Raw genomic sequence first — 22,202 nt, 5'->3', positions numbered from 1 at the left:
CTCTGAAAGGCATTTGGTTAGTTTCCTTTGATATACTCATCCACGTAAAGGATTGTGTTCCAAACAGTCAACATTTGATATCTGTATGGAATAATTAATGAACATTTGCGGTGACAATAGTGCTTCATGTCAATTTAAGGAGAAATATATTATCTTTCTACTCCAAACACAAGTACCTGAGAATCTACACAGACTTTGAAACAAATCATTTTAACGAAAATATCAAATGAGTACTAATGCCACTGGGGGCACTTGTGAGCAAGTAGATATACTCGCTAAACGTTAATACACACGAAGAAGAAGACGCGGAAGTAGACGTTTCTGGAGAAGTGTTGTCATGGCGCCTCGCATGTAATTCAATTTAAACTCCGACCGATTCATTCAAGACGTTTGTGAGGAGTTTTAAGGTACATGGACGCCTATCACACTCCACATTTAGAGTAGAATATTAAACGTAGATTACCCGCTTGTGAAGGCGACGTCGTAGGCTGGCTTATAATCGTTTTGGAGTTAGCGTTAGCATCAAGCTAGCGACAAACTACAATTCTCATTTATTTACATGTGTCGATATCATTACACATTTTAAACCGCATCGATGCATATTCAGTATGTTTGTTTGTGCTTGCGTTTAGGTTCAGGTTGCTGTGGTTAAGCTGGCTACCACTGCCAATCAAAAATGAGCACCCAAGTAAGCAACTTCCACCCAACATTTTTCTTTACAATGTGTTTCCCCAAATAAAATAAGTCCTAATAATGGCATATTATATCCTTTCATTTCAGTACAGCATCCTTTTTAAACAGGAACACGGTGAGTACCTACCATGTGCACTATATTTACAGTAATAGTAACAACAATATTCAAACATTCATTAGAAGCTGTGTTATTCTCCTTTTAATCAACTCTTGACACAAATTCGACTTTGTTGTCTTAATAGCTGTTGTATAGGAACATAAATATCCAAATTAAATCAAATCAAAAAGGTTTATTCTCCATAAGTCTATTTCCTGCCCAGAGAGATTAGTGCCCATTTTAACGAAGGTTTAAATTCCCTTAAGGTGCCACACAATATTGGCAAAGCTCTACTTTACTGTTAGACCTGGTTAAGGCCTGACTTAATAAAGCTTCTCCCTCTCTTCGACATTTCCCTGCAGCACACGATGATGCAATCTGGACAGCAGCGTGGGGTAAAAGTGAGGCGGATGGTTCAGAAACAATCGTCACCGGCTCCCTTGATGATATGGTCAAAGTGTGGAAATGGTAAGTGTGTGCGTGTACCTATGTCTCTAAGGTATTGATTGGTAACCTTGGCAACTCAAATGTGATTAGTGCAGTTGGTTGCTTTTTCCTGTTTTTTTTTTTCTTCACCCTGCTGCAAACTTGAAAGAATCACAACAGGAGTCCTACAATAACAACCTCTAAACATTTTCAAGTATCGCAATATGTTAATCCACCAGTGTTTAATAAATGTCAAAGAAGAAGTCAAATTAGTCACCATTTGAAGATGTCAGACGGACATGGAATGGAAAGAAGAACATGAAGTTGTTTATGGAGCGATGCTGTCATCGAGTGGCGTTTTAAGGCATTCCTGGAATAACACTACACTTGAGCTTAGCAAAATGTCTGTGGCCAATCAATTTGTGTATGTCAGGCAAAAAGGACAAGATGAGCTCAAAGTCAGGTTACCTGCACAGGTCGGACGAAAAGCTGGAGCTGCAGTGGACGCTGGAGGGCCACCAGCTGGGCGTCGTGTCAGTGGACATCAGCCACAATGCCGCCATCGCTGCATCCAGCTCGCTCGACGCGCACATCCGCCTTTGGGACCTGGACTCCGGAAAACAGATCAAGTCTATGGATGCTGGACCAGGTGAAACCAGATCTTGCTGTATATTTACTTGGCAAATGTGTGTAATGTACGCCGTAAATTACATACGACGACAGGCACTGAATGATCGACTAGCTATTACGCTATAGAAAACGAGTGGACCTTAACTCCTGCCATGAGGCACGCCACTCGCTTTGTGCATGTCTGCTTGATTGCTGAATTAATTGACCGTACTCTTGCTTTCAAAATGTGTATCCTAATGCTTCCACTCCAGTGGATGCCTGGACGGTGGCCTTCTCGCCCGACTCCAAGCACATCGCCACAGGAAGCCACCTTGGCAAGGTCAACATCTTCGGTGTGGAAAGCGGCAAAAAGGAATACTCTCTGGACACCCGAGGGAAATTCATCCTGAGCATCGCATATGTAAAGGAACTCCCGCGGAATGCAACATTACACATTTGAATTTCAAGTGTTTTATTTTTATTTTATTTATGTTGTTACGCCTCAGAGTCCTGATGGTAAATATTTGGCCAGCGGGGCGATTGACGGCATCATCAACATCTTTGACATTGCCACCGGAAAGCTCCTCCACACGCTGGAAGGTGGGTTCACCTCCGCACTGGGCAGGGGGATTCTATTAGCACGTTACTGCGTCTACACACGCTCACAGTCCTGGGCTCGAGATCCCAACCGGGCTTTCTTGTTTTGGTATAAGAATAGGGACATGGGAAGCACATAAGTCAGCTCAGCCAAAAATGAGAATTAGCTTTCTACCGCCATCTGGTGTATTATGGCTTTTATGACTCCAAAGTAAAAAAATATTATTATTTTTTTAAATCGACATTTAGTTGATGCCCCAGTGAAGGGATAAATTGGGTAATCGCAGGAAATGCACTATAACACATCAGGTGTACAGTGCATCAAAAAACATGAACAATTATGATTTATAATGGGAGTCAATGGGCCCAAATTTGGACATTTTTACTCGTGTACTATAAAAATTTGTTTCCCACATATAATTATGAAAATAACAAATTTGACATTTTGGACGGTGCCATTTTGAACTTTTTTCATATGCTGTATATAACAAAAAGCAAACAATTTGACACTTTCCTTACGAGGGATTATATAAACATTGACACGTATGTTAATTCTCCCAAGTATAACCTTCATGACCAACATTAAAATACAGTAGTTTAGTAAGCTTACTTAAATGATTCGTCTATTGAAATAAATTGCAAATAAAAGCTATTTAAAAGTTGTATGTTAATAAATCCTATAAAAGCAACTTTTATTGAAGATTAAATGCAAATTTTTTACGTTAAATTGACTGAACTGCACTTGCAAGTCGATGGAACAGATGCTAAAATGTCAAACCACTCTTCCGTTTTCCTCCTCTAGGGCACGCCATGCCCATTCGCTCCCTCACATTCTCTCCTGACTCCCAACTGCTTGTCACGGCATCCGACGACGGCTACATCAAGATTTATGACGTGTAAGTCCTTTAAAAAAAATAATAATAATACAAACACACGTGGCAGCTTAATTTCTGATTCTCCGGAAAGCGCGTTAAAGGAAATAAAAAATAAAAAACACCTGATGTGAATTTCTTGTTTTTGTAGACAACATGCTAATCTAGCAGGCACGCTGAGTGGACATGGATCCTGGGTGCTCAACGTGGCTTTCTCCCCGGACAACACACACTTTGTCTCCAGGTAATGTTTCATCTCAACAGGGTAAAGAGAATATCTGCCAAGGTTTGGAAACACATTGAAGAGGCGGAAATATTATAATATGATCATATTAAAAGTTTTGGAGAAAGGTGCTATTAAAAAAAAAAAAAAATCCCCATCTGCATAGATTCATCACCCAAAAAAAAAAGCAGGCCGATCAACTAAATACGATTTATAACAATGAATATAATTCAGTGATTATTTAGCGTACCACTAGAGGGTGCCTGTGCGTCACACTGAGAACCACTGCTCGTTGCTGAAATCGTAGTTCAACCTGCACTGGGAAGCTAAAGCTAACAGACGCTAACATAAACAGACTGCGTGACCATCAGCTCACTTTTCCACCTCGCAACTTATCCTGTTCCGCCTCTTCAGTTCCTCAGACAAGAGCGTGAAAGTTTGGGACGCCAGTTCCAGAGCGTGCATCAACACCTTCTTCGACCACCAAGACCAGGTAACACCTCAAAGTCACCATTACTACTTTTTTTTTTTTTTACGATGAGTATTTCCTCTCCAATAAATATTTTATAATAAATACAGAGTAGTGATTCAATTGCATACTTCCTCAGGTGTGGAGCGTCAAATACAACAGCAACGGCTCCAAGATTATCTCGGCTGGTGACGACCGCGCCATCCATATTTACGACTGCCCCATGTGAGGCGCGAGAATCGTTTTGTGGGAATGATTTTGTACTGACTTGTGACAGTACAATAAAGTTGTTTTGGTTTTTATTAATTACATTTGTTTGTTTGGAGTTGCTTTTCACTCATTTATGTGAAATGTTATATGGCTACAATTCATTTTAACAAACATATGCCAACGTACATACACTTATAAACTACACAACGGGCATTTCTAAAGGCTGAGTAGTTTTACTTTCGTTTTTACTGTGATTGCCATGATTGTTTTCTTTATTAATGTCATTATTAGACGGGTTTCCATCCAAATGTTTCAACAATTTTAAGCGAATTTACTGAAAATGCGCAAAACGGACATGCGACTTATGTCCGTTTCCATCTGTTCTTTGGCTAATATTGAGAGGGGACTCCGCCGCTGTAGGTGGCAGTATACACCATAGAGATGTGATCCAACAATAATTTGAAAGAAGAGGAAGAGCAGGAAGCGACCGCGACGTGCGAAGAGGTATGAGTTTGCTTTTGTAATTATTGATAAACCGTAGCGTTTATTTGCTGTTTTCAATCTAAAATAGCATTAATATCCGCTTATTTAATTCCAAAAAGATTTGTTTCGTTGTCCCTCCTAACATACCTTACTTTATCGTCCGATGTTGCTTTGGGACTACAAACGTACGTGTGACGTAATATCCGGGCGAAACGTGAATCCGGTCTCGCCAGCGGTTATTCCATAGCCAAAATTCTCAATTTCCTGTGTTCGATACGCTTCAAAACCCACCCCCTCTAAGCGTAAACTTTTTTTTTGTACGAATTTCTGGCGTTTCCATTCAGTTTTATTTTCGCATTTCTTGACAATTCGAATAAAAATGGGTGGATGGAAACTCAAAATATTGATTCACAAGTATCCACTGTATCACTAAAACAGACACAAACCACAGTGGTTACAGTTCGAAAAGTCCATCAATGCTCTTAATCAAGTGCTGTTTTATTCCAGAACCGTAATTCCAGTATGTTCATGCCCACTGGATGAGGCTTTAGACATGTGCTGGTGCACATCTGTTTTGAAGTCTTTTTTTTTTTTTTTTTTAATAACGATCTTTGTTTGTGCCGTCAAATCACGCACATGTGAAGGTAGTTTAAAAAATAAGACAGAATAGGCAGCATATAGCACAAGTGGTAAGCGCCTTTGCGATTCAATTCTCAATTCATTCAATTCTTGCTTAATTGGGTTTTCTTCGGCTTCCCTGAAGACTGGAGCCGTTTGTTTTTCTGTACCCTGTGATTGGCTGGCGACCAGTCCAGGGTGGCCTCTCGCCCAAAGTCAGCAGGAATAGGAACCCAGCTCACCCGTCACCCTCGTAAGGACAAGCACAATAGAAAAAGGATGTTTCCCAGAAGTTGTGCTAAAACATTCGTCAGTGATTGACCAACTTTTCATCAAATCCAAAGCACATTAACCCAGAGATCATTTGAAGTTGTTTAGTAATTTCACTTGGATATCTGTGCACTTTGGAAAGTCCTTTTTTGGGGGCAAATGAAATCTACACAATATGCTCAATGTGAAGGATGTGCCTTTAAAAAAAAAAAAAAAAGTTTACCTACATAATATTGCTCTAGTATAATACAGCAGAACCTCCAAAGTCACACCTAACGCCATTCAATTCGGAAGACTCATTGTTAAAAAAAAAAAACATTTTTTTTTTGCCTTCTGAAATTTGTGACGTCATCACAAGAAGGATAACAGTTATTGCAAAAATTGAGAAGAAAAAAAGTGACAGCAGCTGAATGAGTGAACTACTGCAACATGACCATCTATTGAAAGGAGTACAATATGAGCACTAAAAAAAAAAAACACAAGTAAAATGGCTGATGCTAATGTAAATAGCTTGTAGTTGAATGCTGAAAGGTTGATGACAAGCACAGGAATGGGTTTTTTGGCAGCAGGGCTTAGTACCTACCCCTTGTGAATATTATGGGATTACTGTAGCACACACAAAACGCCTGAGTAGTGAATTGATTCACTTGTCATTATTTCCAATGGCGAAAAAATTGACTTGACAGTCGGGCAGCATCACAGAATGGATTTTGTTCCACTTTGGAGGTCCCGCCATACACACAAATGTGTTGTTTTTATTACAGCCACAGTCTTTCTTTTAACATTGTCATGGTTGTGACGTTTTTTTGGGGCAGTAATGTTGCAGAGACCAAAGTCAACTCCTGGTGAGCTCCTGCCATGAGGTAAAATTGGGCGTTAGGCTATTTGTCGTCGTCCTCCTTTACCAGTGTCTGGACTGGACCAGGTCGTCCCGCAAGCTGAGCCTCTTCAGGGTCTCGTAGCCCACCACGATGAGCACCGACGTGGGCGTGGAGGACATGATGCGGGCCGACAGACCCTTGGTGACGGCGCCGAGGCCTTCCTCCGCCAGCAGCTGCTTGAAGGTCTCCACCACCGACGAGCGGCCCTCCACCTGCATCACCACAGCAGCGGGCCGCTTACTTTCACGTAAGAAACGTTTGCAGTCGCCGGCAGCGACGTAGAAAACGCTGTGACGTTGACGTGTGCAGCCATGTTTGGCCATTACTCAAAAGTTGCATTTTTATTTTTCCAGATAGTCGTAATATTCTGAATCCGTGCCTTTTTTTATTTTTATGAAAAAAAGGCACAATAAAATAGAATATTGAGACAATAAAGTTGTATTTTTCTAGAAGTGAAGAAGTCGTATTTTGAGATTACACAAAAACAGTAGTTAACAATCGTTGTTGTTGTTTTTTTGGATAAGAAAATAAAGTTGTATTTTTTTAGGTAAAAAGTAATTCTATGAGAACAAAGTTCTGAAAGTAAATTGATTTTTGTAATTTTACAAGTAAAAAAAATGTAGACAAGTTAATATGAAAATGAAAAATAAAGTTACTTATAACAATAGGAGTCAAGTCGGTTAAAAAAAATCTAAGAAAAGAATTGTTAATATTACAAAAAAGTACATTACGCGAAGAGCTGTTTCAATGTTTAGCAATATGAATACAAAGGTATAATATGAGAATTTGTCATTTTTTTCTGGATAAAAGGTAGTAATATAAAGCTTAAATTTTCGAGAAATATGGTGCCAATATGAGAATTTTTGGACAAAAGTAAAAAAGAATAAAGTATTTAAAAAATAAAATAAAATAAAGTTGAACAATGAGAGTCAATCTATTTTTTTTTATCTAGTAAAAAAAAAGCTATATTACATGATTTTTTTCCCCCAAATCAAAGATAATATCACGAGAATTAAGAGGCTTTATTCATGCAAAACATTGCAAAATAAAGCACAATATTATTAGGAGGATGAAGTGATTTTTCTAGAAAAAATATATTCCAAGAATAGTAGTATTTTTGAGATAATGGGAGCAAAACAAGCAAGTTTTTTTTTTAAGTGTATTTAAAAAATAAAAAATAAAGAAGACATTTGCAACATTACAAGAACACATGGTAGTAATATGACAAACAAAGTGTTTGTTTTTTTTTTAAGTATAGGGAAAAAAATTCAAACATAACCTGCATACTTTCTAAATATATGCGATGAGCAAAGTGTAACCTGAGAATAAAAGACTATGCAAATACATCAGTGACGCTCCAGTCCTTGTGTGTTCTGTTGCTGAGAGCGTCATTGAAGATTATTTGACGTGACGTCATCTCACACACGGCACACTCTCGTGTGCGTCTTTGTTTGCTCAAAAAACAAAAACTGCTTTGTTGCATAGACATGATTAGTTCATCGTACCTGCACCCTGGCCCGGACCACGTCCATGGGGTTGGTGATGGTGGAGGCAGTGGCGGCGGCCATTGGGCCGGCCAGCGCCTGCAGAATGAGGTGGGGGCACTCGCTCGGTGCCATCAGAGAGAGCTGCTCTATGGATGCAAAAAACACGCATGTCAATATTTACGAAGTCTCCATTTGCCACAGAAAAATGAGTCACAGTGACCCAAAGTTCAAACATACGGTTTTAGCGTTGTCAAAAAAAGTAACCATAAAAATTGGTAGAAATGAATGAAAATGTTCCATGAACTCTAGCGTAGCAACTGTTTCTATGTTGGACTTCATGGTGTTTGTTTATAGAAAATCCTGCAAATTCCTGTCCTTTAATTTAGCTCATTATGATGTAGAATTATTAAAAATGACGACAAAATTAGCACTTGGGTATCTATGATTTTTTTTCTCCTCGTCTATAATTTTTTCCTGACAATTACTGACTTTGTTGAGAACCTGTTGCATCATGATATGATTTTGAAACACTTCACGATGTTTATTTCATGAAAATGAAACTGTTAATCGATAAAAGCGTAGTTTGACCTACAAATCTATATTTAGAGTAACTCTGTTCAATGTAGGCCTAATTTTATTTTTTATTTTTTTTATGAATTTTATCCCTTTGTAATTGTGAACTGGGACCAGAGGTGGCAAATCCAGGTCCAAAAAGGAAAAACCCTGCCACGGTTAGCTAGCTAGCAGCTCCCTAGATAGCTCCCATGGTGCTCGTTTACCTGCTAGGGAGCTAGCTAGCTAACTAGCAGCAGGGGCTAAAGCCAAACTGTGGCAGGGTTTTTACTTTCAGCTGCTAGCTAGCTAGCTAGCTCCCTAGATAGCTCCCATGGTGCTCGTTTACCTGCTAAGGAGCTAGCTAGCTAACTAGCATCAGGGGCTAAAGCCAAACTGTGGCAGGGTTTTTACTTTCAGCTGCTAGCTAGCTAGCTAGCTCCCTAGATAGCTCCCATGGTGCTCGTTTACCTGCTAAGGAGCTAGCTAGCTAACTAGCATCAGGGGCTAAAGCCAAACTGTGGCAGGGTTTTTACTTTCAGCTGCTAGCTAGCTAGCTAGCTCTCTAGATAGCTCCCATGGTGCTCGTTTACCTGCTAGGGAGCTAGCTAGCTAACTAGCAGCAGGGGCTAAAGCCAAACTGTGGCAGGGTTTTTACTTTCAGCTGCTAGCTAGCTAGCTCTCTAGATAGCTCCCATGGTGCTCGTTTACCTGCTAGGGAGCTAGCTAGCTAACTAGCATCAGGGGCTAAAGCCAAACTGTGGCAGGGTTTTTACTTTCAGCTGCTAGCTAGCTAGCTAGCTCCCTAGATAGCTCCCATGGTGCTCGTTTACCTGCTAGAAAGCTAGCTAGCTAACTAGCATCAATGGCTAAAGCCAAACTGTGGCAGGGTTTTTACTTTCTGGACCTGGATTTGCCACCTCTAACCGGGGACGGAGAGGTTAAATTTACCTGCGTAAAAGTGATAAAAAGGCCACCACAGTGCGCTGTTGGGGATGTAGGTGAGCAGGGACGCCACGTAGCCCCTGTAGAAGCCCCTGAAACCGTCAGCGGCGAAGATCTGCACCGAAATGTCCCGCGTCTGCCCGAAGGTCATCCGGCTCTTGCTGGGCGCCAACATCATCTTGGGCTTGGCCTTGAATCGGCCGCTGTGCTCGCCCTGGCCTTGCATCATGAGGTGCTGCGACACCACGTCGATGGGCACCGTGATGGTCTGCGCCACCAGCGACGCCGCCCCGCCAGCCGCCACCGACTTGAGCGTGTTGCTGGACGAGTAGCGCGCCACTTGCCTGCGCGCCAGCTCGTAGGTGGTGATGTACGCCTGGCCCGACACCAGCGTGAAGGTGTTGATCATGAAGCCGCGGTACAGGCCCCGCACGCCCTCCGCTCGCAGGATTTTGCAGAAGGCGTCCACCGTGCCCGAGTAGAGCGCTTTGCCCTTCTGCACCTGCAGGCGTGTGCGGATGAGGCTGGCCGGGTACACGGTGGCGCGCGTGCTCAGGGTCATGAGCACGCCCAGAGAATAGAACTTCCTCTTGTCCAGGTCCTCCCATTCGATGATCTGGATGGCACCTTTCTGCTGCATAGTGGTCCCGGGTGGGGGTCGGAGGGGGGGAGGGGGAGGGGGGAGGTCCGTGCCGCTAAAGCCTCGCGTCTGACGTCGTCTGCCCTCCAGGTGCCATCGCAACTGGATTAAAAAAAAATAAGGTTTTGAGTATTTATTTGCAGTGAATCAAAATATTAAACGTCCCATAACAGATCCAGCATTTTATTTGTCCCTTTAATTTTTGTCTAGAGCTGCGTATTAGTTCAATTATGATAACTCTAGAATGTTATTTAAAAAAAATCCAATTATACATGCAAAAGCTTCTTTTTTAATGAATGAATGAATGCCATACCCCTATAAAAGATGCATGCTATCCTCTGTGGTTGTGTAAACACATGCACACACACGCATCTTATTTCCCTGAAATCCACATTCCATTGTAAAGGCTTGCTTAAGTGTAAATCCAAGCAATAATTATGCATTATTGTACTATTTATTTGTGGTGAGTACTAAGTAGCAATTCTGTTTGTCCCACACACAAAAAAAAAAGGGAAGTTCACCTTCAAGGAACGTCTTACAAATGACACAATAAACATCAATCATCGTTTTACCTTCAAACCAATCGATGAAAAAGGACAAAATAAGCATCAGGCCATTTTTTTTCCCTCCCACTTTTACCATTTGAAGGGGAGTCACGTGTATATGTCACTAGCGCCCCTCCAACCCTGTTAGCTTAGCTCGCTGCTAACGACGATCACAACAAACTCGGTTAATTTGCAACACTTTTCAAATTTGACATCTCGTTTCGACGAACCTGTTTAGAGGCCCACGAGCTCGGTTCACCACCGCCGCTCGTCTCACGCTTTCATTCGGCTTCCTGCTCGACGACACGCTGGGTCATGTCGCCCGGCCATGACTGCTAACGCACTGTAGCTTAAACCGGAGGTGAAAGGTCGTCTCAGCTGCTTCTTATCCTTATCAGTATTTCGTGTGCCAAACAAAACAAAACACCATAACAGTATTGGCGATTTGACGCAATCACAAGGTTAAGTCTCGAAGTAACGTTGTTGACTGCTTGTTCGAGTTGTCGCTCGTGATGCGTTCAAGTACAACGCAACCACCGCAAATGTCAGGATTACTGGAGGCTGGGTTACTTGTTAAACGTTACAGCCAGTTTAAAAAGGACGTTTGAGTGAATACAGCTGCTTTAGGACTTTAGTCTTCTAGCGTAACAAACAAACAAACAAGAAAAAAACCCGTTATATTACAGTTATATAATCCAAGGTCACATGTATACATTTGACGTACACAAGAAAGGATTCACAGAAGTCGGAGGGACCTTGAACATAACACATTTGTTTCGTGTTTAAAAAATATACTTTCCTCTTTAATTTCCCCCCCATGTTTATCTTTGACTAGAAATATGTTTAAAAAAAAAACTAGCTTGAAATTATGCCAACAAATTATTAAGTTATTGAGACATCAGGGTTTAAAGTGTGTGTTTGCTTAATTAGTCTGAAAGTTATTATTTATTTATTAAAAAATGTTTTTGACTTAATATAATGTATTTTTCATCTATCTACACCACATACACAACAGAATAATAGTTTTGTGTTCAAGAGGCCCAGATTTGATCCTGGTTAAGTATATTTATGACTGTGTTACTTGATTCGAGATCATCATTATTTAATTTCAGTATATGTGTCATTCCAAAATTGGAGGACAACTTTGGCACCAGTGTAAGGAAGAACAGTTTGTATTCGTCCAACTCACTTTTTTAAACATTTTATTTGTCATGTGTTGTGTTTGGTTGCTGAATAAGTCTTTTACAATTTAAATAGTTAAATTTTATTTGAAGTATTAATCTAATTACAGTAACGGGGTTGTAAATCAATACTAAAGTTAGAGTTTTGCCTGTGTAGTTGCTAGGGTAACTGTTTAAAAACAGACTTACATTTGTTAATAAATAAATAAATAACATAATAAAAAAATAATGTTATTCTTAATAATGTATTTGATATGTACAGGTTGATGATCAAGAGGAATGGGAAATGGTTGCTCAAGAGCTGTTTTGGTATTTTTAAAAAGTGCATTTCTGTATTTTCTGCATGTTTTATGTGACATTTCATGGAGGTGGGGGAGAAAATGTTCTTGAATTTTGTAATGACCCATATACTTATAATAATAATAATAATAATAATAATAATAATAATAATAATAATAATAATAATAATAATAATAATAATAAATTAGCATGCATTTACAGATGTTTTTGTTTGTTTTCGTGAGCTTTTATTTTAACGGGTTGCCCTTTCCCTTTAGACTTTTACTCTGAAGGCGTCAAGCCGGTGGGCGTGACTGCATCGTCCCTGGCTTGTGATTGGTCCGTTCGCTGTCGGCTCGCGAGGATGAGTCGTGTTGATTTCATAAGTCATCATGGCGCTCACGTCTATGGGCAAAGGTAAAGAAGAGTCTTCTTATTCTTCTTGTAGTTCCCCTAGCTTGTCGTTACCTACGCTCACCTTCATTGTCAACCACACGGCTCCAATTCACATTTGTTTCAAACGAGATTTTAACTCCGGTTAATGTTACTTTAACCACAGCCAGCTTGGTTCTACACTCGAACCGAGCCAGTGTTGAAATTAGCCAGTGCCGCTGATCGCATTTAACTTCACAATAACTTAGTTTACTACGTAATGTTGCGTCTGTACTCTTTCGTATGCTTTTTGGGGTGGTTGCTTTATCTCCGCCGCCAGTCGTTCGACCAGCTGCGCGATAAGTAGTTGACGAATGGGCTGTATGATAAGGCTAGTAAGCTAACATTAGCCTCCGCCTACACTGTTGTCAACCGGGGGTCGTTTAATGTCACTCATCGGCAATTTACTTATCACTCGGGATTCGTTTTTTAAACCTTCACGTGCAGGAAAAATAAATTGTATTGACTGCTGATTCTAAACCAACATATGCTTTTTGCACCCTTTCTTTTGATGAGCTTTTTCCCTTTAATTGTAATGCGTTTCTTCTTAAGGGGCGGGGAGAAATCACCTTTAGTCAAAATACATAACCGTTTCTTAATAAATTACCATGATAAAATGTTCAAATAAACATAATTAATTGACTTGCCAAACTAAATGACTTGGCAGGTAAATAAGTTTGTTATGGATTTTTCGAAAAAAGAAAACTAACCCACGGTACGGTATATATGCGATATGCGTTTCATGTATAAATAGAAATGTTTTCTCTCTCTCTATTTTGCTCATCAGCACAACAAACAACGAATTTTGTAGTTAAGCCTACTGAAAAATATATTTTTAACTGTAATTAAACAACTGTTTCGAATGTTAAACTATCTCTTATTCCATGATTGAGTCTATGCACATGACCATACTATAGTATAAAATAACCATAATGAATTAAGATACAGCTAAATGTGAAATATAAAAACTCAAATTGGTCATGTCAAAAGAGGAGTAAAAATGAGATGAAACTAGCTATATGTGCACAGTCTACTCTAGTGGTCCTGTATCTTATTTAGATGTGGAGTACGGTGCAATATATTTGCAGCGGTCCTGCATTTAATCACAGTCATGAAGAGTAACATCTTTCTATTAGCAAATCATACTCAACTAGTTTTAGTCTATGCACTCGCACACCTTTTTTACGAGGGACAAGCACTGTTTTAACTACAGTATAGTTTAGAGCATAAGAACAGGTTGCTCAAGAAAGGATATTTTATCAGATTGGCCTCATCCCCTGGCATCTAAAGTTAAATTACTTGCTTCGGAGTGCATATTCCGCATTCCCAGGTGAGGTAAAAAAAAAAGGAAAAAAAAGTCTTGGGTTCCGTAGTGGCCATTGGCCTTTTAAACAAACCTAAATTATCATATGCATTGTTAAGTCATTTTTAACATTCTAAGTTACTTTTTAAATTATTATAGCATTTTCTAAGGCATACCGCATTTACTGTGGTTTTAATCTTTAAAAAAGAATAATTATGAATTCATTTTCAATATCATCGTCACGCATTTGAGCAATTTCTTGCCATCGTTAATTGTATTTGTGGATTGTTTGTCTTTGTTTTTGTCTTGCTGGCTGCACCCAGAATTATTCCAAATTTCTCAACATTTGTTTTTTTCCCTCAACAAAAGTATCCTTCCTGACGTGACCTTTTATATGACTGGTCAACGAGTGAAACTGCACGTCTGTTTCACTGTGAAGTAGATAGCGTGATGTCTTGCTGAGACAGCATTTAATCTCGCCAAGAAGGACTTTGTCATCTTCCATTTGCCGTGGAAGTTCATCCCATGACAAATAGAAAGAACACGCAACGAGCAACTCACTTGATTTAATAACCCCTGAAAAGCACTTCAGTTGCTATTTTTTCGAGTGCCGTTTGTTCACTTGACTGCAGAAGAGCATATCGGCCACCTGTCTGGGGTTTAGGCCTATTTTTAGTGGAGATTCATATGCATTCGTTTTCATAACAGTGTCCATCCATCCATTTATTTTTATTTTTTTTGCCACTCTTAATTCTTGTTGCAGAACACCCGTATCGCCATTTAATTGAACCGCTGTCAGACGATGGAAGCCTCAAGTTCTTCAACCCGCACAAATTAAACGATCCAAGATATGGTGAGTCCGGACGGGAACAAAATGTGACTAACAGATTACGACGGCGTATTAGGGCTACATATAAAAAAAATTAAAGGGTGGAGACAATATTCAGAGGAAAAAAAAAAAAAAATTCTCGGACTATTGCTCCCGTCCTCTAAACAATATATTTATACATGACCCTAATACGCCGTCGTACAAATGGTTGCCTTATATATATGTATATATATATATATAATTTTTTTTAAATGTATCTTGTAGTCAAGCTTCCTCTGTCCATCCGCGTCTTACTGGAAGCGGCCATCCGAAACTGCGACGGCTTTTATGTCACAGAAGATGACGTCCAAAACATTTTGGACTGGGAGAAGCAACAGGCCTCGACCGAGGTGCCGTTCTCGCCAGCGCGGGTCCTCCTGCAGGACTTCACGTGAGTTGATTGTGGAGATGTCACCCCGTTAATATCGTAATTTTCTTCAAAAGTCTGCGTCAAATTTCACCTGGTTTTACGTTGCGACAGCAATGAAAATGTTCTGCATGACATTCTTTCACCATGAATTTGGATGGACTCAAAAAATGCAAACATGCTTGTTACACTTTGTGTTCACATTTGTTGGTCAAAGGGTTATAATAACACTGCGATGCAAATGTGATTCATTTGGCCGTGCAAAACGGTTTTTCCTAAGGCAAAGATTTTTTGGGGTTGTCTTAAATCCTCATGTAATTTCCTTTATTTTATGTTAAGGCAACAAACATCAATTCACGAGTGGCATTAAACAGCTTGAAGGCTCCTTTTTGAAGAATTAACTATCTGCCAAACTGCGGCTGGCGGTGAAGTGAGTTGAGTTCACTATCACCAAACAGCCCAAATATTTGCCGGCCAGATAACGCTGAAATCAAAACAACTCCCGTTAGGTCACTGCTATCTCAAGGCATCACCACGTGTGTGTGTGTTAAGTCAAGGAAAATGCTGGGGAGCTTGTGAAACAGTCCTGGAAGCTGACTGTGTTGCAAAGCCACATTTGTACAGGTTCCTGCAGAAACATCCACCCGTTGGTGTTTGAGAATCTTGAAAGAGTGAAACAGCGTTCAAAAGGTCAACCAAACATACGAAAGAGCCGATAAGAGGGAAATTGGTGTGTCAGTTATTACGCAAAATTCGCCCCCCAGTTACATCAGAGCTGAATGGAAGTTCAAAACCAGTCACTCGCTGACACAGTTTAGAAAAAAAGTAAGTCAGGAAAGTTTTACTTGGTTGTTTAATTACACAATGAATCAGTAGGAACTCCAGAGACTCAACTATTTGTTTACAAGCAATAATAAAAAATTTAAAAAAAGCTCACATTTATTGATGTGCAAATAATCGTCACAATCTACTCCAGTCTGACTCGCTAATGCTAATTAGCGCGCTACTCGCAGCACTTTTATCACTCAAAAGAACGGCTATTCATACAAAACGCTTCAGGAATGTATGCAGAGAAGCATGTTAACATTACTCACCGGCATATGCTCTTCCTACGCTGCAAAAAAAACAACCTTTATTGGCATAACTTGAGCGGGACTTTTTCCTTCTACTCTCGAATGTGGCTACAACTTAACTGTGTATCAGAACGCGCGGAACCACACTGCCCCTAAGTGGCCAAATCGGGTACAACATGAACAGCGCTCCCAGTAAAAGCGCACACGGGCAAATAAAATAATTGACATCAAATCGATTTAAAATCAATTCTGAAACATACTAAATGACAATCGATTTTTTGGCACACTCTTTATCCCCCACTAGTGGCATCCCTGCAATGGTGGACCTCGCAGCCATGAGGGACGCGGTTGTCAAACATGGCGTGGACCCCGGGTTGGTCAACCCCAAATGCCCCACGGACCTCATTGTGGACCACTGTCTGCAAAAAGACTACAGCAAATGGTGGGCTTGCGGTCATGTCACACTTTTTATTATAGTTTTTTTTCTGCTTCTTCGAATTTGTCTTCTCCATTTTGTATTGGGAGCTTAAAGTGCTCCATTTGTCTTGTCATTTGGCTCGTGGGGTCGCCAGCGCCATACAGAACGCCCCGAACCCCGGCGGAGGTGACGCCGGTTCCCGGCCGGCCCCTTCCAAGCCTCTTCCGCGAGGAGGCTCGCACTGCGGGGGCCGGCGGGGCTCCTGTGGCAAAACGGCCTGCAACGACCCCCCTTCGTCAACGGGGGGGCGACCTCACGCCTCGGTCCAGCAGATCGAGAACACGCCGCTCCTCTGCCCTTTCCACCTGAAACCGGTTTCTGAGTGAGTCGTCAGCTCACAAAAATATGTTGTTTTTTTAAAGCTATGAATTTGTTCTGGTTCCCATAATGACAAATTATACATGTTGTAAATGAGAAAAAATAACACTCTACAGCTGTTTACTTCATAAAAACATTCAGTGGAAGTGTTTCTCAGAACGTCTTCGAGAATGTCATGTGACATCACTGTCATCTGATTGGCCAACAGATGTCTGCGTTTCTTTAAGTGATGTGGCAAGGAACTCAATTTACTCGACTGCTTCCTCGCATTTCCTGGTTTTGAGAGACCACCAAGTCATAAAATACAGTATATACTCTACATCTATATTGTGTTTAAAAAAAATACTTAACCAGATGTTTTTGGCCAGGACTCCCTTGAAAAAGAGATCTGCGGATCTCAATGGGATTTTCCTGGTTAAATAATGGTTACATTAAAAATATGTACCTGTGGATGACATACTGAATGAAGCTTGTGGTAAAAAGTTGCGCAAGCAGAGAATAATAATTAAATATGTCCAAAAATAAATCCATGCTGGGATATCTGTAAGAAAATTTGAAATTATGATGGTCATGTTATGAGAAACAAGTGGTGTCCATTTTTTTTTTCTATTGAGGGCTAATATGTGTTGTATAGGTTCCATTTCACCAAGTTTGATCAAGATTTTCTCTTAAATCCCAATCTTTAAATGGACATATCTTCACCAATATTTCCGCAATCTATTCATCATTGGAAGCATTTTGAATGCCCCACAGAAAGTGGGTCAGATCACTCGGAAATCAAGTGATAGTTTTTTATCGGGTGAAATTTCAGGAAGAACAAAAAAAAAAAAGCACTACGACATTTATAGGTGAACCCCCAACCTCCCACATTTTTTTTTACAACAGTTGAGATTCTCCAAACCTTTTTGCACAATTTTCTGATCTCGAACAACAAGGAGCTGAATGTGGTTTTTGCACGTCTTCCTCTGCAGAGGCGACACATCAGTGAAGAATCAGGAAATGGAGCTGAGCAGAAATAAAGAAAGACTTCAATTCTTTAAGGTACAACTTTAAGGTCAGAATGTCCTGAAACAGAATGAATGACCCCCGAATGACCTTCCGTATGCATTTTCACGCAGTGGTGCTCAAAAGCCTTCAAGAATGTGAATGTGGTTCCTCCGGACGTCGGCGCCGTCCACCAGGTCAATCTGGAGTATCTTTCCCGAGTGATCCAAATTCGCGGCGGGTTGATCTACCCGGACAGTGTGGTGGGCACCGATTCGCACACCACCATGATCAACGGTCTGGGCATCCTGGGCTGGGGTGAGGACGCCGTCACCTTGTCATTTGGCCCAAGCGTCCAATTCTGATTCCATTTTTATATTTGTCTATATCTAGTGACACATACTGTATGAGTTGCATCAAACACAATACTTATAATTTTTTTCTATTTTTTTTTTTTTTTTTTTTTCATAATTTGGGTTATTTTGACCCAATTGTTTTTAGAGTGTAAGTACTTACTGGCATATATTGTTTACATTCTTAATATCGCTGCAGCCTATCGAGTCACTTAGAATAGCGACAATGTGAATACAGCCAGAAAGAAGAGCTCATTTCATCTTTGTTTGTTTGTACGACTCTATTATACTGCCCCTGGTGGCCAAGGTGGGCACACAAGAAAAAGTGGCAGAATGAATTGAAGCGTTTAATTCTTTTACATTATATTAAATTGTGTTTTTATGAAGTACAATATTATAGAGTGCTAGTTTATTTTTTGTTTCGTTTTGAGTTACAAGTAGACATGGGCCAATTACAGGTTTGTCCATTTCAATAACTGCTAATAATAGCTGTCACCGGTGAAAGTGAGGGGACCCCTAAGCAAGTAAAAAATATGATTGGCTGCTTGCAGAGTTGAGTAAATGAGCCTCCAATTAAAAAAAATTCTCAGTGAGCAGAGAGGGGAGGGGTGAACAGTTACGAATAGAAAAGGAGGAGTGAGGGAGCAAGACGAAAGAGACGGATATAAACTGTACACAATATTCTATATTTAGTTAACAAATAAAATAAATAGTTTTCAGTGGGAGGAAAATGCTCTTTTTATTTGCCATAAAACTAAACTGTAATTTTGATGATACTGCGATATTTTTGCTCACAGTTCAAATCAAAGTCTAATAGTAATAATAAACGTTTGTTTGAATGTGTTGTGATGACGGCACAAGATTCAAAATCAAAACATGACGACACAAGATTTCCAACAACGCCCTTTGAAATGTCGCTCCCTTCGCCGCCCGCCAGGTGTCGGCGGGATCGAGTCGGAAGCGGTGATATTGGGCCAGCCCGTGTCTTTCACCCTCCCTCGGGTGGTGGGCTGCAAACTGGTGGGCTCCATCAACCCTCTGAGCACCTCCATCGACGTCGTCCTCGGTATCACGAAGGTCTCACCCATCTGCTCGCGCGAACACGTGCCCACTCGCTCTCGGCGCGCGCTCACGTCGTCCGTTTGTCGCGCAGCACTTGCGGCAAGCCGCCATCGCTGGCACGTTTGTGGAGTTTTTCGGACCCGGCGTGTCGCAGCTCTCCGCTCCGGACCGGACCACCATTGCCAACATGTGCCCCGAGTACAACGCCACCGTCAGCTTCTTTCCTGTCGACCAGGTCACCATTAAGCACTTTAAAAAGACACGTGAGTATGAAGTCGTGGTTTTGTCTTTTCGACACGCGGTCCTTGTGGGCCTGAACGCCGTTTCGTCCATTTGATTTCAGACTTTTCCCAAGAGAAGCTCAAGTTACTGGAGTCCTATCTGAAGGCTGTAAAGCTCTTTAGAAGCTACGAGGACCCCGCAGAAGACCCCCACTATTCGGAGGTAAGAACTCACAAGTATCAAATAGAACAAATGTGCTATAATAGAGCAGATAAATAAAAAAAAGTACTTTAACATTATGCAGGAGGGAGAACACCCAATTGCTCATGTAAAATATGTAAAAAACTAATAATAATTATATTAATTAATGAAATAATAATACACTCATTTTTATGTTTTAGTTTAAATTACTTAATTATGTCATAACAAATAAAAAAGATTGGCTGTATTTCTTGGTTGCTTTATTTGAAACTGCAAACAAAAACGTATATCTAAAAATTTATAAAATAAGATAAAAATGTAATTAAATAAATATATAATAATAAATGTAATATATTATAAAATAAATTCTGTACAGATTGCACTTGTAGGAGTAGGAGGAAGTAAAAACTATTTACAATAAATACATTCAATAAATTCCATTACTAAATGAGAATTGTGAATACAAAATAAGTCAATTTAAAAAAAGTTAAAGTATTTTAGTCAGCCAAGGTCAGGAAAAGCAGATGCATTCATAAAATTAAATAAAAGAAAAAAAATTACGTTTATATAAATTCATGAAATAATACATAATAATTTATAAATTTAGTTATGTTTAATTAGTTTTAATTATCTAATAACAAAATTTAAAAAAGATTGATGCTTTATTGATTGGTTTCATTATTTGAACCTACAAATAAAAACAATATATAAAAATGTATAAAATAAGATACAATTAAGAAAGACACTATCAATGAATATAAGTAATAATTTTTAATATATTATAAATGTTCTGTACAGATTACACCTTCAGGAGTAGGATGAAGTAAAAAACAATGTACAATAAATAAATTCAATAAATTCCATTACTAAATGAGATAGATTGTAAATAAAAAAAATAAGTAAGTAAAATAAAGTAAATAAACGTATTTTAGTCAGCCAAGCTCATAAAAAACAGCTGAATTAATGAAATCATTTAAGTTAAACGTTCTTTGTAAAAAAAATAAAAAAAATAAATGAAATACATTTGTCTTAGTAAACCAGTCAGCTAAATTAATCCACTCCTGCTTTAAAGACTTTCTGAAAAGATGTCGAATCTTAACTTCCATTTGAGTTATGACCACTTTTGGACCGTTGCATTTGCGCACAGGTGATCGAAATCAACCTGAGCTCCATGGTGCCGCACGTCAGCGGGCCCAAGAGGTCGCAGGACCGCGTGGCCGTCTGCAGCATGAAGGAAGGATTTCAGAGTTGCCTCGACGAGAAGGTAAAAAAAAAAAAAAAAAACTTCCTCCTCCATCTCTCCATCCCGCTGATGACGACATCCCTCCCACCTGACGTCTCCCCCCTCTCAGCTGGGCGCCAGAGGCTTCAACATCTCCAAGGACAAGCAGGACGTGCGGGTCCCCTTCCTCCACGCCGGCCACGAGTACCATCTGGCCCACGGCTCGGTGGTCATCGCCGCCGTCATCAGCTGCACCAACAACTGTAACCCCTCCGTCATGCTGACGGCAGGTAAACAGCCGGGAATCGACCGCGATCAGATGGAAAAAAAAACATCTGCTTTCATGTGGGCACGACTTAATGTTGGCACCGCGTGCGTGTGCGTGTGGCAGGCTTGTTGGCCAAGAAGGCGGTGGAGGCGGGGCTTGTGGTCAAGCCGTACATCCGGACCAGCCTGGCGCCAGGAAGCGGCATGGCCACGCATTACCTCAACGCCAGCGGGGTGCTGCCTTACTTCAGCCAGCTCGGGTAACCGGCTTTGAATGAAACGCAATTTCCTCTTGTGGGATCTTGAAAATAATTTTTTTTTATTTAGTTTGAACGTTTGCTTGAATTTGAATTGACGTGTATGTTTCTTTTCCACGACAGCTTTGAGGTGATCGGCTACGGCTGCGCCACCTGTGTCGGAAACACGGCGCCCTTGCCAGAAAGTGTAGTGGACGCCATCAAACAGGTGACTTTTATTTCAAATTAAATCTCCATTTTGTTCTGGCATCAAGGGTAACGAAAAAAACAAATTAAAAAAACTATTTTGTTAACTTAATAAATGTAAAAAAAGTTTAAAAACAAAAACTAACTAAAACTCAATTTTAGGTTTACAAAACTATAACTATAGCAAAAATGTCCTTCGTTTTAGTTTTTGGTAATTAATTTAATGCATGAGTCTTTGGGGATGATTTTAAATATGATTTTAAGTTGTTGTTTTTTTTTTTACTCAGCCAAAATGCAACGCTCGGTAAGAAATTAGTTACTTTTTTCATTTTACCATCGTGTTTATTAAATATTGCCCACAATTAATACACGTTTAAAAAAAAAAAAGAAAAGCTAATACTGAAACTAACTAAAACTAAACTTAAATTAAGCATTTTTTTTTAAATAACTAAAACTAATAAAAACTTACAGAACCACCCTGAAAACTAATTAAAACTAGTAATACATGTTTAAAAAAAATTATACTGAAACT

The 22,202-nt window shown here is 40.0% G+C and overlaps 3 protein-coding genes across 3 annotated transcripts in view; 2 read left to right on the top strand and 1 right to left on the bottom strand.

Annotated features, from left to right (window-relative positions):
* Positions 1-275: 275 nt before the first annotated feature.
* Positions 276-4,292, top strand: skic8 (SKI8 subunit of superkiller complex). The gene is made up of 11 exons (XM_086073801.1): positions 276-407; positions 633-688; positions 781-808; positions 1,153-1,258; positions 1,693-1,865; positions 2,098-2,246; positions 2,332-2,425; positions 3,225-3,318; positions 3,446-3,538; positions 3,932-4,010; positions 4,126-4,292. Exons 2-11 carry the CDS (start codon positions 677-679, stop codon positions 4,213-4,215), a joined length of 918 nt encoding a protein of 305 aa, XP_085929927.1. The 5' UTR covers positions 276-407; positions 633-676; the 3' UTR covers positions 4,216-4,292.
* Positions 4,293-5,050: 758 nt separating this feature from the next.
* Positions 5,051-11,142, bottom strand: slc25a44a (solute carrier family 25 member 44a). The gene is made up of 4 exons (XM_086072539.1): positions 10,848-11,142; positions 9,439-10,174; positions 7,954-8,081; positions 5,051-6,660 (listed from the first exon to the last, which is right to left on the bottom strand). The coding sequence occupies exons 2-4, from the start codon at positions 10,070-10,072 to the stop codon at positions 6,469-6,471; spliced, it is 954 nt and encodes a 317-aa protein (XP_085928665.1). The 5' UTR covers positions 10,073-10,174; positions 10,848-11,142; the 3' UTR covers positions 5,051-6,468.
* Positions 11,143-12,374: 1,232 nt separating this feature from the next.
* ireb2 (iron-responsive element binding protein 2) overlaps positions 12,375-22,202 on the top strand; it is a 42,745-nt gene continuing 32,917 nt past the window's right edge. Inside the window, exons 1-14 of the mRNA XM_086074323.1 lie at positions 12,375-12,494; positions 14,576-14,665; positions 14,906-15,071; positions 16,425-16,562; positions 16,693-16,920; positions 17,888-17,957; positions 18,035-18,218; positions 19,191-19,330; positions 19,407-19,578; positions 19,659-19,759; positions 20,886-21,002; positions 21,091-21,250; positions 21,352-21,487; positions 21,608-21,692. Of these exons, the coding sequence (XP_085930449.1) occupies positions 12,470-12,494; positions 14,576-14,665; positions 14,906-15,071; positions 16,425-16,562; positions 16,693-16,920; positions 17,888-17,957; positions 18,035-18,218; positions 19,191-19,330; positions 19,407-19,578; positions 19,659-19,759; positions 20,886-21,002; positions 21,091-21,250; positions 21,352-21,487; positions 21,608-21,692 (1,812 nt within the window). The 5' untranslated portion in view covers positions 12,375-12,469. The remainder of the gene's footprint in view (positions 12,495-14,575; positions 14,666-14,905; positions 15,072-16,424; positions 16,563-16,692; positions 16,921-17,887; positions 17,958-18,034; positions 18,219-19,190; positions 19,331-19,406; positions 19,579-19,658; positions 19,760-20,885; positions 21,003-21,090; positions 21,251-21,351; positions 21,488-21,607; positions 21,693-22,202) is intronic.

Source organism: Leptonotus elevatus, chromosome 4 (genome assembly GCF_054856555.1).
Source record: "Leptonotus elevatus isolate MCC_2025b chromosome 4, RoL_Lele_1.0, whole genome shotgun sequence".
NCBI lineage: Eukaryota > Metazoa > Chordata > Actinopteri > Syngnathiformes > Syngnathidae > Leptonotus > Leptonotus elevatus.
Note: the sequence above shows the minus strand (reverse complement) of the source record. Positions and strands in the feature narration are given on the sequence as shown.

Coding starts and splice junctions, on each gene's coding strand:
- slc25a44a (XM_086072539.1), bottom strand. CDS start 10,072: ATGCAGCAGAAAGGTGCCATCCAGATCATCGAATGGGAGGACCTGGAC. Junction 8,082..9,438: donor TTTTTATCACTTTTACGCAG/GTAAATTTAACC, acceptor TTGCATCCATAG/AGCAGCTCTCTCTGATGGCA. Junction 6,661..7,953: donor TGGTCCGGGCCAGGGTGCAG/GTACGATGAACT, acceptor GTGGTGATGCAG/GTGGAGGGCCGCTCGTCGGT.
- skic8 (XM_086073801.1), top strand. Junction 2,247..2,331: donor TCATCCTGAGCATCGCATAT/GTAAAGGAACTC, acceptor GTTACGCCTCAG/AGTCCTGATGGTAAATATTT. Junction 3,319..3,445: donor TACATCAAGATTTATGACGT/GTAAGTCCTTTA, acceptor TTGTTTTTGTAG/ACAACATGCTAATCTAGCAG.